The 19,356-nt window shown below is 32.8% G+C and overlaps 2 protein-coding genes across 2 annotated transcripts in view; both read right to left on the reverse strand.

Moving 5' to 3' along the window:
- Nucleotides 1-17,517, reverse strand: part of nAChRalpha4 (nicotinic acetylcholine receptor alpha4) — a 69,434-nt gene extending 51,917 nt beyond the window's left edge. Inside the window, exon 1 of the mRNA XM_089700303.1 lies at nt 17,326-17,517. Within this exon, the coding sequence (XP_089556429.1) occupies nt 17,326-17,511 (186 nt within the window). The 5' untranslated portion in view covers nt 17,512-17,517. The remainder of the gene's footprint in view (nt 1-17,325) is intronic.
- The window catches only part of Gpdh1 (Glycerol-3-phosphate dehydrogenase 1), a 362,977-nt gene that overhangs the window by 236,919 nt on the left and 106,702 nt on the right, over nt 1-19,356 (reverse strand). The window lies entirely within an intron of this gene.

Genomic DNA, 19,356 nt, shown 5'->3' on the forward strand with positions numbered 1-19,356 from the left:
CTGAAGGCCAACCTAAGTTTCTTTAAATATATTTTGTATTCGACTACGACGAATAATCGAATACAAGAAATCAATATTTCTCGAATTTAAAACTGAACTCATTTCACAATTTTAGAACATGTTAATTCATCAGGTTAATCCGTATATATGCGTTTTAAATCGACATTAGAAGCTTTTCCTCAAGATGGTGATATTAATATAAAATTGGTATAAATGCCGATAGACGGAAGTCTATCAGCACTCAGGAATTCCCTGAGCGTGTTATAACGCCCAGGCCGCAGTATTACAATTTTTCCTACAGTAGGGCGACGAATGTATTTTCGCATAGCAACGGAGGGGAACTCGTGGGGGGTAAAGTGACGCGGGCCACGTACCACAAACATGTTTAGTTTGTGGTACCGAGCGCGAAAGAAAGTCATCGTGTTTTTAGTAAAGTTACTATGTAAACTAACGTAATTTATTACTTAGGTACATATTCTATAATGGTGCGCTCAAACTGTTAATCTTCATTTAATTTAGATTATTATTTTAATTACTAAGAAATGTAGAATTTAAATCACATTCATTCATGTTTTCCTCAGATATTCGATGTCTATGATTTTCGATGATTTTAAGATTTTCTTATCAGAGTATTCAATTTTAATGTAGTTAAATTTTATAAGAGACAATTAAGAACATTCAAAAATAAAGTGTCACGTATTTTTTTTAAACGACGAATGACGAAAAACGACCGAATCGCGGACGAAGTCGCGGGCAACAGCTAGTGTGTTAATATTGTGTGCATTCTAAAATTGTTATACCTATGTTAAAACAATTTCGTTACATTAATTAAAGCTTACTTCAATTAATTTTTAATTTATTACGTTATACAATAAGATTTGGGCATATACAGCTCCATTCTTCATAGAGTCAAATTAACTTCCACAGCAGTAACAATTCGCATATTTATCAACAATCTCATAATCAAATGCTGCAGTTTGTTAACAAGGTAGTAACTTTAGAATTTATGTAAAATGTTCACAGCTCGTTTCAGTTATCTGAGATTAAAATCTGGTTGGCACTGAGGTAGGCAGCAGGCGTCGACAATCACTCCTCTGGGAGTCAGCTTTATTTTGCGGGATCTTATCTTGACTTAACATATCTGCATATTCATTATGAGATCAATCATGAATGTGTTGGTAGCGTTGGTGCCCTGCTGTTTACTTCCTTGGGCATAAATTTCGATTCAAGGGGTGCAAATGAGAAATGTGTGTCATGCGTTTAGATGAATAAATTATGAAAGGGGCGTGTCATTATTTACACATATTGTAGTTGCCTTCAACTTTACGCGAGTTGATTTTATGTTATGTTTCAACATTGAGTTATCAAGTTACATTTTTAATTCGAACTTAGTGCAGTATTACACTGTATGTTCTTATTTTAGCCAACATTACTACAACCTTTGTCAAAGCGACGTCATTCATTGATCCAATTGGCGATGCACTGAACAATTCACCTGCCATCCTGCCCACCCACTTCCAGACGAAAAAGGATCTTTGTTTCACACACCATTCACAAACTCTATCATTCATTGTTTTACAGACTCCACGACGCCGACGACCGTTTCAAATCAAGCGAGCATGAATTTTTCTGGTATTGTGTTGCGAAAATCACGTTTTCGACGGGACCTCTATCAATCAGGGCAGGGACCCCCGGGGCTCGTTTCCGACCAGGTGTCCTTTTGGAATGTGTGCCGAAAAACTTCGCTTGAAGTCCGAAAAAAATTTAAAGACCATTGTGCGTTTCTGCGTAGTGCGCTCGCAAGTCAGGTAACCAAAGATTAATTATTACGTGTACTTGAACGAAAATTGTGAAAAAAAATTAAGACTAGTGATATTAAGTTTTAAAGGTTTTTATAATCTTCGGCTTTGCAAATCATGTTCGAAGATGTTAATTATTATTATTTTTTATTATTTATTTAAAAGCTTTACATAAATGCATGCACTGAAACTACAATTTAATTTATGTTGTGTGAAATTTTGAAAGCTCCTTGATTTATTTTTATAAATTCAAAACAAGTAATATAAAACTAGGTAAATTGTTTTTCATTGATTGCTTGAAATATTTCTGCATAATTTTCGTTATCTCTATTACAAGGGTTTTATATCGAAATATTTCGAATTGGAAATAATCTTATATATAAAATTCTCGTGTCACAATGTTAGTCTGCATACTCCTCCGAAACGGGTGGACCGATTCTCATGAAATTTTCTGTGCATATCGGGTAAGTCTGAGAATCGGCCAACATCTATTTTTCATATGTACCACGGGCGAAGCCGGGGCGGGCCGCTAGTTTGGTATAAAGATAGATTGGATGATGTTTAGATTAGTCTTTAAGCTAAGTAGTTAAGTGTTACCCGGATGCCATGTGATATTTTTGTATTTTTAATTCTTCTAAATTACTTTTTGCCTATTTCATATCGTTATGTTTCTCTAACCCGACTGATTTGAAAACTTTTTTAGCAACTTCAAGTATCGATTAGGTCTATTTAAAGCCAACTGACTTACAATAAAATCCCCCACCTTACCAGACGTCTATCAAGTTTCTTTGAATAAGTTTTCCAAAGTTTCGTAACACTTTTTAGTTAAAAAACCCATTTCAAAGGCATTACCGTCTGTAAGTGAAACGTAAAAGTTGTCTAGTTTTTAATGTCGTTCAGTTACGATTCTGAAATTGAGGAAAAACTTTACCAGATAGTTTAATTTGCAGCCAGATTTCAATATAGGTACCTAACGCACTTCAAATTAAAAATACAAACCTCTATCGAAGTATGCAACTGTATTAAAATATAAAAATAAACATGTTTGAGATTTCGCACTAAGATATAGTTTAGGGTAGTTATTTCATTATCTACTACAAAATAAACGATACTAATACGATATGGGTTTCCATTTTTCATCTCATAATCATAAATTCATAAACTTAAAAGCAAAATAAACACTAAAATATAATGAAAATGCATCTTAAAATCTTTTTAAAAAAATTCTCATTTTCATAGACAAATGCGAACACAGTTGGGTCATTGCACGAGTATTATTGCAAGATTGAAGTCAAGTTAATTAAAATTTAAATACTCCCAAATTGAAATTGAATTTTATGAGCTTACGCCAAGTTTTTAATAAAGTTAATCTGGCAACGCTGTCTTACCGTAAGCTTCATCCAAATATTAAATTTAAAGTGAATTGTTGTAAGGCTCCGTAATATTTATATTTTGATGTTTTCCTTGAAGCAAAAACTAACCAGTTATGAAAATGGTAATTTATTTTAACCAAAACTAATTAACTCTAAATAAGAGCGTACTTTTAATCTTTTAAAGTCAAATTGTCAACTGTATAAAATTTAAAATTTAGGATCTTGGTAATACAAAGACCGCCGCAGAAATTGTATGTACGTAAAGTTTAGCACATAAAATTTACATTCTAAAAAAGTATGAATATTATCATTATAGGAAGGTAATGACAAAAATATTTGGTAGACTTATTCTAGTACAGCAAACAAAATAATTTTTTTATTGAATATTTTGATGAAACAAATAATTAATTAGAGTCGTAGTTACATTTATTTTAGATATTAATATTATAATGCTATTCACTTCCTTTAAGTCCAATTTAACTATTAAACTAACTGATATAAAATGTGAAATACTAGTATGAAGATAAACTAAGACATTACATAGTAGATGAGGTACGATTACTGCAAGACAGTTTATAGTCCCCTAGTTAACTGAGTTTAGTGCTCTCATAATTGAGAAATAATTGAGAATTATGAACGTTGCTAGTTCTCTATGTACAGTTATACAGGTGAAAATACTCCTTTGTAAGTCGCTCTAAAAAATCATTTTAAACAGAATAAGAGAAGAAGGAACGAAAAATATCGTATACAGCAATTCGTAACCAAAAATCAAATTAGGAAGGAAACATGCAATAGTTCCTATAAGAGGACAAATATAATATTATAGACTCAAGTTACATATTTATAGATAGTATATATCGCTATCCCAACTTAATATTATAAATGCGACAGTAACGCTGTCTGTCTGTTACGCTTTCCCGCTTAAATCTCTCAACCGATTTTGATGAAATTTGGCACAGACAATCTTTAGACCCTGAGAAAGAACATAAGCTACCTTTTATCAAAACACCACGCGGGCGAAGCCGCGGGCGGAAGCTCGCCGGAAGCCGAAAGCTCATATTTAGTAACACTATACCTAGGATATATTTATAAAATACTATATATCGCTATAGGTATATACATACTTAGACAGTAACTATAAACCAACTTTCAACTTATTAGATACACGAAGAACAAACTTTATATAACATCAATAAATAATAATAAACTACCAATAGACCTCAAATAACAGACAGAACATTTCCCTTACATTTACCGTTTTGTGTATCAAGTCCTTATTCAATTACCTTGTAACTAAATATTTATGTTCTAGAAGGTATTTTATTAGGGTTTTATGGGCTCGTAATATTATGAAGTAATAATTGCGTGGGTAACGAAAATAAGAGTATAAATAAAATACGTGTGAAGGTTTTGCTTTGAAGAAGTTTTAATGATTGTATTAAACGTTTCATTGTGAAGTTAATTGGACAAATTCTTACGAAAATTTACGTTTTTTGTGTCGTTACCGTGTTTCTTGCTGATGCTTCTTTAACGTTCAGATAAATTGGTTGGATTACAAATATAACAAATATTTATAATGATTTCATTATTAACGACTAATTTGCTATATTATGGAAAATACAAATTTAGTATATCATCATACTACTAAGAGTATCTGTAGCAATAATCAGAATCCGCGTCTAAAATCATTTTGGGAAGGATCATTTACATATGACTCAAACATCTAACGTCTTCAATTATTTACAACATCTCAATCCTTATCCTGATTAACCTTAACTGCGCCACGGAATCGTAGAACATAGTAATAAATACAGAACATAATAGTAAATAACGTGGAATGGAAACACATTTACGTAACAGTTCTAGATACATCTGTATTCCGGAAAGCTGCAGTGTCATTATCTTTATGTTCCATTCAAATTTCTCCACTGGAAACTTTTGGAACTTTTTGTCTACGAAGATTGCTACGGATCGTAGCTGGGTGCTACGAGCGCGTAGCTTTTTGCTACGTTTCTTGATTTCGACTTTTCTCGGAATGCTTATGTGTATTGATTGAAGTAATTTGCGATGCGTTTATTCAATTTGTTAATTTTTTTTGTCTAAAACTCAAGAATGATCCAATAATAATAATATTGACTAATATTTGATTTTTTTGAAGAATTAAATGATTTTGTTCAATTTACAATACTATAAGTACTTTTTACTTATTAATAAATTGTGCTATAAAGGTATACGTAGTTAAGTTGTCAATAGAATTAGTATTGTTATTAATGTATAATGCTGATCGTGCTTTTCTGTGATGTGTTCGGTCTAAAACAGGGAATTATATAATCGTCCCGGTTTAGCGAACGGAAAACTTATCGGCTTGCTTGTAACGAAAATGGATCGTTGAAACAGCTTATATTAAATTGCATCTGGAGGAATACGATACGAGAAAATCTTTATGAGTTGGTTTTTTATTAATAACATTCGACTTCCAATAATATTTTTTTGCGAAATTTAACATGAATCAAGCGAAAATTTACTTGAATTGACGAGAAAGATAAAAGGCATAAAAACGATTGATGTTTTACTCATTTTTATGGTCCTGAAGGTAATTATTTTCTGCATTGACAATGTTCATAAAATGGTAAAAAGTAAATTTTTACAAAGGTCAACGACATTGTCGCGTTAGCACTTGCATTATTAAGTATCTAAGTGCGAAGTAAGCACGCGCCTGTACACTCGCTTTTAAGCTAAGCAAAACTATTGTGTAGCTCCTTTATAACTTAAGGTAAGCTATTGTGTAGTACCTTTATAAGTAAAAGCTTTTGTTTCTCGAGACGACATTCATTACTATTCGTTTATGTGTTTTTGAATGTATTTTGTGAGTGTGTGTAGTGTATCTATGAAATAGATATGAAATAGATACATACATTGTCTCACGTACACCAGTGGTGGGGATAGCTCATAGCTGTCATTAGCTGTCATTAGTCAGTCGACGGCCGATGCCGGACTGGAATGGACGTGTGCCCGCACTATTGAGTGTAGTAGTGAGCCAGTGCAATTCTACATATATACGTATACGTACTGTAAGCACAGTACGGTGTGGATGAAAACCTCATATTAAATTATTTGTTAGACCGGCTACTCACGTACCTGCAGCAGGGGCAATATTGGAATTGGACCGATAATTGGCTCCTTAATTGTTATGTGTATAGGCAAGCAGGGGCAATTTAGAGAACAACTGAAATTGCTCCAACTGAGATTATACCAATATCGCCCCTGCGGCAGTACGTGAGTAGCCAGCGTTACACTTTGTCATCTTTTTATTTCTAAGTACCATTGTAAACATATACTAGTTCACATTAAGACGATACACAAAAAAAAATCCAGTTCTTGGCGGGCGGAGTCTAATAGCTCGCTATCGCGAACGCGGGTGTGCGCGAAGTCATTCTTGCATACTCGCCGCGCTGCCGCTGGCCGACTCGGGACAAACATGTATGGAGTCGTCATACAGTTATAATATTGTTATACATATATTTAATTGTTGATTTATTGGTTTTATTTTCTTGCTTATAAACACAAAATTATCTTCTTTTTAACAACTACTTAGACATTATTAATAATTATTAATTATTATTATTTCGTAATGTTTACTTTATTACAAAATAATACAGGTTATAAATAATCTTTAAAATAACAAAAAATATTGTTACTCTGAAAAAATGAAATGGTACCTAATTACGCGGACTACTGAATTGATTTAGATAGAATTAGATGCTGACGTAGATATTACATCATGCCCAGAAATGAAAGGTACTATTTCTGAAAGAAGTTATAAACCCTAATTCTTCTCAGTCAAAGTCAAGAGTGGAAGATATCGCTAATACAGTAAAACTGATGCGAAACTTTGGATGTTAATTTGTATATTTTTTTGTTAGTTGTTACTTAATCACGTCAAGACTACATTACCAATTTTGATAAAATATAGCTAATTGCCTGGATTTACACATAGGATACTTTTTATCCGAACTGAACACTTCTGTGGGATAAAACAGGATTCACGATATAACCTAATTCCACGCGGGCAAAGCCGCGGTCGGAATGATATTTTTTTAAATAAAAAAATTGTTTAAAAAAAACACAAAATATATTGACGCATGTATTTATTTTTTGCACTCTATTATAATTGTAATTATTCATTACAAATAATCAAAATAAAATAGCCAGAACAAAGTTAGGCCCTGGTAGGATAGGTAGGCAGGTACAGCAATGTGAGACGAACACTGGCTTATTTATACCAATAATAATGTATTATAAACATTAAATTAAGTTTACTTTCTAACAACAAAAATACATAATATTAGCTAATGTGAAAACGAATCAACCAATCATCCCACAACAATGAAATGTGCACACAAATATTCATCCAAATCGGTTCATGTGATTAGGAGGAGTGACTGCAGCGCCATCCTCCGGGCCCAATTGTGTTTCCAGATCACCCAGGAACTCAATTTAATATACTTACACAAAATTTTTCGAAATGAAAACTCACATTACTATGTAAATATGAATATAAACCGGTTTTAGTACTAAGCAATTTCCCGCACAGGTGTAGTAAGTATAAATGAAATAAATATCAACATCAAATTCTTTATACAACATACTTATCTACCACCTACTAAGAAATTCTTGAAATTTTTTCGTATTTTTTTAAAATATAATACTACTCCAACGAGCTCCTGTTCCATAATTCCATATTACGTCCACCATACTTCCACTAAGTTCACCATGATTTTTTATTTCTTTGCACTTTGTTGCTTTTTGCTAAAAATGGAATCATGCGATAAAACCAGTAGAGCGTTGATAACATACATTTTTGACTGAATAAAGGTACTTACGAAGGAGTGGGTTCACAGTGTGAACAATCAGTGGGTTTATTTTCCTTCTGGATTCCGGATTTCTGAAAAGATTATTTATGCTATAAATGAAAAAATCTTACACATTCGTTATGTACTTAAAACAGGGGTACATATCAAACATCGTCTATAATACAATTATCATCAAATTTAAAATAAAACCAACTTACTTCATTAATTTGTTCCAATTGTAAGCATTCTTTTTCCTCCAACCTTTATGTTTCTTCTTCTTATTTTCTTTATTGTCCCCATTTGTCTCATTGTGTCTTATCGTGTTGTCACCCTTTTTTACGATTGCGCAAGCGACACAAGTTCCCCGTGTGACGGCCGTAGCGGGAATGACTCGTGCAGCGATCGGGGTAGGAAGGTACAGGGCGGCTCTCGCTATATTGGCTGGTCAGGCGCTAATTTCAAGTATTTCTTGTTTATTTCAAAACCATCGCATATTTCAAAATTCTAACACGGTAGACGTATAGGTTGTATATTTTATAGTTAATATCCAAAAAGTCGTAACTTTACGTTTGTTATTTTGAAGATGCCAGAGATTAAAATAAAATAACAATGAGAACTTTGTATTTTTTTTCTATCGAGAAAATATCATGGAATCATGTTTCTAAAACGGTAGACGTATTGTGTTACTATTGAACTTTCTTGTCAAGAATTTTCATCACGACCACTTTAATAATATAAAAATTACGAAGGTTTAAAAAGGGCCGTAAATGTTAGAAAAATTAATTCATCACCTTAAAGTAAAATAATTAAGAAAGAAGCATACTGTGGTAGCCACGTTCCTTCAACTATAAATTAGTCATTTATGTTGATACATTGTACCTATGGTACGCAGATAGAATTAAATAGTTTGGAAAATCCAAAAGTGCACGCCTCATAATTTTTTTTTAATAATTATTTATTAATTATTATTTTTGTTTATTTAATAACAATTATACCACATCGAATCAGACCCTGAAAAATGAAAGGGTTCTATTCCTGAGCATACTCAAGCGTAAGAGAAAAAAAAAGACTCGATTAGTAAAGTATTTCGGTCGCTATCGTGTTAACAAGAAAATCCTCCGCACATACAGACACACGGACGTCCAAGACAGAACTTTTTTAAACTGTTTTTTAACTAGTTTAAATAACAAAAATGACATCAAAAATATCATGAATGTTAAAAATAGTGTTTTTTCTTAATATGTGTGTGTATGTATTATCTTACAAGTGCAATGTATGATACATAAAGACATTTTAAGTTTGAAAAATCAGATGTTTTGCGCGAAGTGACAGTAGTACCCACCTCAACGCTTCGCTTATGAGGCGTGCAATATAGTAAATGTGCGAATTATTTTTTTAGTTTGGTTTGTTTCTTTTAAAGCAAAATATTCTTGATTATGTTATACGAAAGGTATAAAAATAGTAAAGAAACATGAGTCGTTCAGGTTATTTAGATTTCATCCAAGTGAGGGTCAACCATCATGTTTAAGAGTCATTTATGTAAGGTCTATTTATGGTAGTATCAAGTCTTTATTTAATGCAAAACTGCATGTAAAACATTATTTTCTGTTTCTTTCTCTACCTGAATATAGAATGGAAAACTTGAAATTTCCGAAGTTGATTATAAAATTTCCGAAGTTGATTCTAAATCGTGGCGTCTGCTTTTTTTCAATAAATTTAATGAACCACAATACCTATTCAATAACGATTTCTGAAGTGTTTTCCAGTTTAATTTAACTTACCTTCGTTTTTCTCTACGAGTATAGGTATTTACTATTTATGATTAAAACTAATACGAAATAAGAATATGATTTGACCATCGAAGTGTGCACGGGTCAGCTATAAAATACTATAATCGCTGCAAATAGACACGATCAATAAATACAAGCTTTCAAACACTTTAGAAGCACTTTGTATAGAAATGATAGATAGAATAAGATGTTTAAACTATATACTCTAACTATATCTATTTGTTTTACTGAATTTACAGAGTTGTGTATACAGCGTGTTCATGAAAATTAGAGGGTTTTAGATTTATAGCACATATTATGTCGAAATACATCGACATAGAGCCACAAAACATTGTGATACATTTTCGATTAACCGGTTAGCGCAATGAAAATACAGGGCACGGGTTCAATAACCGCTACATATGTGTAAAACTACACTTTACTAGTTATAAATAGTAAATATTATTACTATCTATAAATATGGAGATCTACATTGTGTTTCTCATGTAAATGGGTCAAATGTACGAATTAACAAATTAAATATATATTGATTGTAATACATCTTAAATGGGTGAGTCATTATAAGCACTGATTTGCTCTTCTATATACAGTTAGTAAAATATAAAGATACTAAATCAGGACACCTCTCAGACACTCGGTGGTTTAAATAACCACCTTTTCAGTGGCTCAAAACTACACGTTCTTTCACGAAAGTGAAGGATTTCCGTATAATAGATATAAATAGAAGAGATCGATAACACTACGATGCATTTTAAATTTAATTATATTTATAGAACAGATGGAAAGACAAAAATATACGACAAACGATATAGCATGTTCAAACGCAAACTTGAAAATTATAAATACTCTATCAAAGATAAACCACTAGTATAACTTGAAGGTAACTTCAATAACAAGTATTATGTATTATTCAAACTATAATGAAATAAACAAAGATTGTTTAAATATTATTATACCACAAAATCTATATTCTCCAGTATATAAATACAGTTGTAAAACCACTTAACTCAGGTATGTAAATTTATTCAAAGGAATGCGCCGTCCGAATCCCTAATGTTGTGACCGATTCAATTCAGTCATTCATTATAACTGAAGCTGAGGTATTGCTTTTATGACGATCTTCATTTTGATGGCTTTCAATGGGAAGCTGGGAATTATTTTATTAAAACATTTAATGCTATAGAAATAATTATTTTTAAGAAAAAATTATACCATATACTTCAAAATCGTATCACCAAGTCGAAAGTTCTATGCTAACAAACATCAAAAATTATATTCGACTTGACAACCTTCTCCTTTTTTTGATGTCGGTTAAAAACTGAATCGAATATCACTTTATCGATATATTTAAATGTAAAAATCTTATATTTTTTACAAGCATTTCCATTTAAATTCTTCAAACTCTACAATAATCGTTAAAAGTAGACGCAGAGCAAAAGACATAATAGACGCGCTGGCATTTTAAGTGTGAAAAAAACCTTTTATCGCGACTTGAAGTTTTGTAGGTTCTGTTATATATATAAACTCGTGATGGCATCCAATTGGTATTCCAGAATTTTTACAAAGGGACGAACTATGGAATGTGTATTGGGTTGTTTTTGAACGATTGTTTGGTTTTCAATCTATATTTTGCTCTAAATGTTGTTTCATTTCATTATTTTTACTATTAACAGTGTTGAGGAAGGAAGGTGGAATTCCTCCATCGAAAAAGGGAGGATCCTCGACCAGTCTACTCAACTGGCCGGCCGTGAAGGCCCCCAATGAATGATGTCGGAAACTTGTATTTTAACAGTTATCTTAGTATTATTAGTCTATTAACAGTTTATAGGACAATAAAAAACAGTATCATGCAATTAGTAAGTACATACTTACTTACAAACACCTTTAGGTACTGTATAGTATTATATTATCTGTGTTCTATTTATGTACACATTAGAATCGGTGATTGTTTTATGAAGGAAAATAAGTACAGAAGCTTGAATTCTAATCATAAGAGAAAAACAAATGATCTGCTTAATTGTCGCTTGAATATAAATTAATAAAGACACCTTTCCATTCGAAAAATAGCCGAAACTTCGAGAATCAAACACCCACACAATACAGATGTCTCGCCTTTGATGGCGGAAAACAATTGAACTAATCTCATTAAACACGTCCTACTTACCGACTTACATAACTCAATCAGCGATGTCCCCATTATCGGCAAAAGTTCGCTAATCCACTCGTTAGCGATTGAGAAAGGAGACGGCGCAGCGCCTTGTATCGTGGAAGCCGAATATAGGAAATGTTTGCATATAGGCCAGGGTTGTCGATTGCCCTATTTAGCGGTATTTTTAACGTTGATATGAGGGAGGTGCTCTATCAGTGTGTTTTTTTAATAAGTAAAAACTTCTTTAGTTTTTTAACCTAAATTTCTTCCGCGCTAAGCCCTTTTTGATATGGGAAAAGCTCGTGGGTTCTCGTCAACGACATGCTAATGTTATGAATTAATAATGCTAAATCGTAGGTTATTTCAGTTTTCACTTACGACAGACCGTCTTTTATGTGATAAATAACACTAAAAAGAAAGCAATAGGGTCAACCGGGGCAAATGCAACTAAAAAATAACAAGTTTCAAGTTTGATCGGTTGCAGTTATCTCCTTTTATATTTGGTCATTTATTTGACCCATTTATTGTTTTTTGTATTTATTCAAGATTATTTTAAACCAATCAAGCAATACAGTAGTCTTATAAATAACTGGTAGTGAGAATATTTCCTAAAATTGGTAGAAAAAGTTACATTAACCCCTAGTCGGGGGTAAATGCAACTAACTGCCATAACTCTTCTTCTATTTCATATAAAACAACGAATATAGAATATATTTATGAGATTTCATGTTATTCATAGGATTTTGAACTGTATTACCGCGTAGCAAGGACTAGTTTTCAGAAAAAAACTTATTTTTCTGATTGTGGGGCAAATGCAACTATTTGCTAGAGAATTAGTGTGGGGAATGCAAAAAACTTATTCATCGATATTTTTTTATTATTCGGCGTGTTATTTGTATCGTACTATTGTGTATTAGATACGTAGTATATTATTATTAGTCTGTGGTATTAGGGAACTATTGCTACAATAACGTTGCGATCGTAGATGGCGCCGCATTATTTAGATAAAACTCATGTACTTTGATTTACCACTTTAAATCGCAATAAAAAAAATTACAGTGCCCCTACCTACTAAGTCAATTTTAGTTTTTGGTCAGAACAAATAATATTCTTTGTGTTAAATATTGTTAAAAACGTAAACCAAACAAAATACGTTTATTAGTTAATCAACCGTTTACTAAAAATTACTTGAACAATCACAGAACTATCCTACCTATCGTTTTTAGTTATATTCTTTAACCACGCTTTTTTATCTAATTTGAATTTTACTTATGAACCCGTCTCTGGGTATAATATCGAAGAAATAATCGATGGTTCTTCTTTAATTAATCATAAAGAAAGTATATTTTGACCACCAAGAAGGACATAATAAATTAAAAATATCGACACTGTCACATCACTAGTGTTTTTAGTTTCATACAAAAATATAAGGGGCTATTGTAACTAACCTCACAGTTGCAATAACCTCACAGTTAAATTTTCATGAGGCAAATGTAACTGCATCAATAACACAAAATAGAGTCAACTAACGCATTAAAAATATAAATGAAATATGCTTAACGGCTTGTGATAATCGTGTCCAATCAAAAACACCTGCAAAAAATCACTCCTAAACAATTTTTTTGTCTGTAAAACTCGACACCTGTTTTTACGCACACCAACTTCAAAATAGCGGTTTGACACAATGGCCTATCAATCAAATAGTTTTCATCGTAGTGGCACCATCTATTACTTGTAAGATTTATTAGTCGTTGAGTTATTGAATCATAGGTGGCGATATATTACAACAACTCTAATAAATTAGTTATGATAACTAGTTGCCATAGCCCCATAGTTGCATTTGCCCCGGTTGACCCTATATCCTTTTTACTTTGTCGGTAATGGATACAGGCAAAGTGCGTTGAATTTTAGAATTATCGCACCAGTAGAAAGCTTCATTATTCCTGACACATTTTTAATTCCGGGTCAACGTGGAACAATGTAAAAGTTAGTGTTTGTGTTATGTTTCATCAATCACGCCTATCACTTAATCTGTTTGACATTTGGTACACAGTTTATGACTATAGTCCATTGAATAAAAAGTTCTAGAGTGCGTGAGTTAGTAACGTAAGATGTTTCTTCGGAAACATGTCAAGAGTCCCTAGGTAATAAACATACTAAAACCCCGGGCCACTAGGAGGAGCCCCGGAGTGGGGGGAGGGGGAAAATGGGTCCATTTTTTCATTTTTCGCTTAAATCTCAAAAACAGTACATGTTAGAGAAAAACTTTCAAGGAAAAGTTGAAAGGCCATAAAATTATCTACAAGTTGTATCTGAATCATTTTTTCCTATATCCTACCGTTTCTGAGTTATACGCAGTAAAACATGATTTTGGCTCAAACAATTTCAACATCAATCGATCAAAAAATATTTCTTTCTTCCAAAAAACTCAAATGTGCAACTTGTGACCGGTACTGATAGATTGCTCTTAATTAGGTCTATAATTGGTAAAAAAAACACATTCCTCCATGGAAGCCTTTAGGAGGAATCGATTGTCAAAATGTTATATTAGGGCAGTTTGAGTTACTGAACTTGATCTTTTTATTTTTTTCTTCCAAAAAAACTCAAAAGTGCAACTTGTGACCGGTACAGATAGATTGCTCATAATTAGGTCTATCATTGATAAAAATACCAGATTCCACCGCGGAGGCGTTTACGGGTAATTGAATTTTATTAGGGTAGTTACGATACTTGAACTTTTTATTTTTTTTCTTCCAAAAAACTCAAAAGTGCAACTTGTGACCGGTACTATTAGATTGCTCTTAATTAGGTCTATAATTGGTAAAATAAACACATTCCTCCATGGAAGCCTTTAGGAGGAATCGATTGTCAAAATATTATATTAGGGTAGTTTGAGTTACTGAACTTGATCTTTTTATTTTTTTCTTCCAAAAAACTCAAAAGTGCAACTTGTGACCGGTACTGATAGATTGCTCTTAATTAGGTCTATAATTGGTAAAATAAACACACTGCTCCATGGAAGCCTTTAGGAGGAATCGATTGTCAAATATTATAATAGGGTAGTTTGAGTTACTGAACTTGAACTTTTTATTTTTTTTCTTCCAAAAAACTCAAAAGTGCAACTTGTGACTAGTATTGATAGATTGCTCTTAATTAGTTCTATAATTGGTAAAATAAACACATTCCTCCATGGAAGCCTTTAGGAGGAATCGATTGTCAAAATATTATATTAGGGCAGTTTGAGTTACTGAACTTGATCTTTTTATTTTTTTCTTCCAAAAAACTCAAAAGTGCAACTTGTGACCGGTACAGATAGATTGCTCATAATTAGGTCTATCATTGCTAAAAATACCAGATTCCACCACGGAGGCGTTTACGGGGAATTGAATTTTATCAGGGTAGTTACGATACATGAACTTTTTATTTTTTTCTTCCAAAAAGCTCAAAAGTGCAACTTGTGACCGGTACAGATAGATTGCTCATAATTAGGTCTATCATTGATAAAAATACCAGATTCCACCATGGAGGCGTTTACGGGGAATTGAATTTTATTAGGGTAGTTAGTTAAAAAGTTCATGTATCGTAACTACCCTAATAAAATTCAATACCTCCTAAAGGCCTCCATGGTGGAATCTGGTTTTTTTATCAATGATAGACCTAATTATGAGCAATCTATCGGTACCGGTCACAAGTTGCACTTTTGAGTTTTTTTGGAAGAAAAAAAATAAAAAGTTCAAGTATCGTATCTACCCTAATAAAATTCAATTCCCCGTAAACGCCTCCATGGTGGAATCTAGTATTTTTATCAATGATAGACCTAATTATGAGCAATCTATCTGTACCGGTCACAAGTTGCACTTTTGAGTTTTTTGGAAGAAAAAAATAAAAAGATCAAGTTCAGTAACTCAAACTGCCCTAATATAATATTTTGACAATCGATTCCTCCTAAAGGCTTCCATGGAGGAATGTGTTTATTTTACCAATTATAGAACTAATTAAGAGCAATCTATCAGTACTGGTCACAAGTTGCACATTTGAGTTTTTTGGAAGAAAGAAATATTTTTTGATCGATTGATGTTGAAATTGTTTGAGCCAAAATCATGTTTTTCTGCGTATAACTCAGAAACGGTAGGATATAGGAAAAAATGATTCAGGTACAACTTGTAGATAATTTTATGGCCTTTCAATTTTTCCTTGAAAGTTTTTCTCTAACATGTACCGTTTTTGAGATTTAAGCGAAAAATGAAAAAATGGACCCATTTCCCCCCTCCCCCCACTCCGGGGCTCCTCCTAGTGGCCCGGGGTTTTAGTATGTTTATTACCTAGGGACTCTTGACATGTTTCCGAAGAAACATCTTACGTTACTAACTCACGCACTCTAGACCCCCCTTGGAGGGACTCATTCAATGGACTACTATAAAATAACAGCGTCAATATAATACATGTCCTCTATACAAAATGTTTGCGAGTGAACAAATACTAAAAATATAAATATATTATAGGTTTTAAAATGAAAGTTTGGCAACCCTAGGTCCAGAGAGACGAGAGTACTTAAGAAAATGGAATGTACGATGTATAAGCCTACGGAAAAAACGCGTTCAATAACATTTTTAACACCAGAAGTTCATTATAATGTCATAAATGCATACTCGAAGGATTTCACTCGTAAATTTCAAATAAAAAGAGATATTTATATCTTTGTTTTTATTAATATTTTATGGCAGAAGTTTTATGATACTCGTAATTTATTGCCGATCTACAAAACAGGGTAAAATGAATTATGCACACCGTAAAAGGCCGAATTTGGAAGAAGTATTGATATATTTATATTTTAGAGTAGGTGTTCAATGTAATAACATTTTTATCATATCGTTTATGATAAAATATGTACCAAAAAGCTTGTTATGTCATTGTTATTAACATTCTCTAGGAAATCTCTAATAAACAACAGCCTTCACGAATAGTAATAAATATAACTGTTATTTGTGTATTACGTTAAGGAAAATTACGACTTTAAGAACGAGCTTGTATATTAAAGATTTTCTAACATCGCACTATACAGAAAACACGAGTGTGTACTGCCCTTAACGCTTTGAAAAATGGCTTGTACGGCATTATGCAAAAGCGCAGTATGAATTAATGCGAGTGTGACATCGTTGTATCTATTACATCACGGCTTTTGAAAATTGATTCCTTTTTGTTTATTTATCACTATCTTTACATAAAAAAGATACGTATTTAAGAAAGTAGATTTTTCCATGGAGCATTTCCCATTTGCATAATGCACTTACGCTTTCAAAGACCAGCGTGGTTCTTGTAATATAGGCCATACATACTAACGTGATAATGAGCGTAACTTACAACATCGATAAGCTGGCTCAGTTTCAGCTTGATGCACACCCGCAGCACGTCAGTTGTGTTGACGACGGGGCGCACCAGTTTATTGTAGTTCGAGAGCAGGTCATCGTAGAGGCGTTTCGCGTCAGGATTGCCAGCGGCGACGGCCCGGAGGCAGCAAGCCGCCAGCAACCAGACGAACGGAGCCATCAGCTCGACGGCATCGCGGCTGCCACGGCCGGGGCGCGGCGCGGTACTGACGGAGGTCGGAGGGTGAGATATAGCGACCCGTGACTGTTATAACGGTGGGAGTAGCTGTTATAACGCTATGAAATATCACTGTTATAACGCAGTTGTTGTTAGCAGTGATTTGAATGTCGTTTTGGTGCTAGAATAGTGTGTGAAGAGGATGGATCTTAAATAATAATTATTAGTTATATTGCAGCAGTAACGTTGTTCTGAATTTATATCCAAGTTGAACCTCTCAATTGCTTTTAAATATCATTTCCTACTTTGAAATCTTGCAAGTTAAAGGACAAACAATATAATATATATATCTATAATATATATATAATTCAATAATTCAATAATTTTATTATCCAAAATAATATGATACATACAATATAAGAACCCTTGCTCCCACACTAGGATTCCCTGTGTCGTGGGAACAAGTTTCTTCCAGATGTGTAAAAATTTTGCAAAAAAAAAAAACAAATTTTTAATAATTATACAATATAAATTAAATAAATCTCACTCTTAAACATGCATGTGTATGTGTATATGTGTGTAATATATATATCTATAATATATCTATAAATAGATAAAATACTAACAGTGTTATTATCAAAACGAATATTGCTTGAAGTTCATATTTGTCTCAATTAAATGTGTCGCAGATTGAAGTTGTATTGTTGCAGTGTAAATATCATACGTTTGAAATCAATATATCCTGAAATAAAAGAAACAGTGAAATATAACAGCACTCCGATAACAAAAGTAACAGTGACTTTAGTTGCACGTCTTCACTCATAGTAGTGGCCCCCCGCGCCCCCAAGCGAACGCCCCCGAACCGCCGAAGCGAATTCTTTCGCTTTTACTTTTAACTTTTGTAATAAATTTTATTGAGTTTTCCGGATCGGTTAGTCTTTTATGATTTTGCGTAAAAGCTTATTTTTCATTTTCACTGTAGGTAGGTATACTTAGTATGGAGATTTATAAAAGAAAATTTTACAAATTGTTTTTCTTTGCCCATAAGAATTATACGTAACTTTATAGGAGGAGCATTTGACAACGTGATTATAATATTCCGGGTATTGAATTACATTGTTAGCAAAAACTCAGCCATTTAATTTATTCAGATATAATAAAGTGTTTGATATCGTTATGTATTAAGTAAATTGCGCTAACGAATTTAAGCATAGCGCGAAAAAATACTTTTTTTCAACATTTATTTAGGTAAACGAGCTTCCATATCGTAAACTGTATAATTTTTTATTAGGTAGTGATACATTGAGCTTACGAGTGTTACATCTTATTGCATCTAATGGTGGACTGACGAGAGATAGGGTATAAAGTAACATAAGGTTCTATCTACCCATATACAGGGTTACTTGTAAAACACCAGCAACCTCGCAGGACAAGATAGCTAACATCATAAGTAACAACATTTGTTCTACGACTATTGGCATAACGCAATAAATTATTTTTAAATGATTTTTTTAAGCTTTTATTGTACTCTCCTCTAAGTACTCTCCTAACATTTGTAAGTCTATGTTCTATTCAATATCGAAAGGAAGACGCGACGCCCCCTTCCCGCTCTCGTTTGCTTCTTGTTTACGTAATTTTTGGGATGCACGTAGAGTTTATATTATTCAAACGGAAAATTAAATGAATATTTATTTTTGTATGAAAATAAAATCTAACAAATTATCAAAAGTCGTAGAATAAATGTTGTTACTTATGATGTTAGCTATCTTGTCCTGCGAGGTTGCTGGTGTTTTACAAGTAACCCTGTATATATATACAATTGACTATAAGCCTAAAGTATTCTAAGTA

Source organism: Colias philodice, chromosome 10 (assembly GCF_061535455.1).
Source record: "Colias philodice isolate Cphi_HAF_F1 chromosome 10, ilColPhil1 Martin Lab GWU primary, whole genome shotgun sequence".
Classification (NCBI taxonomy): Eukaryota; Metazoa; Arthropoda; class Insecta; order Lepidoptera; family Pieridae; genus Colias; species Colias philodice.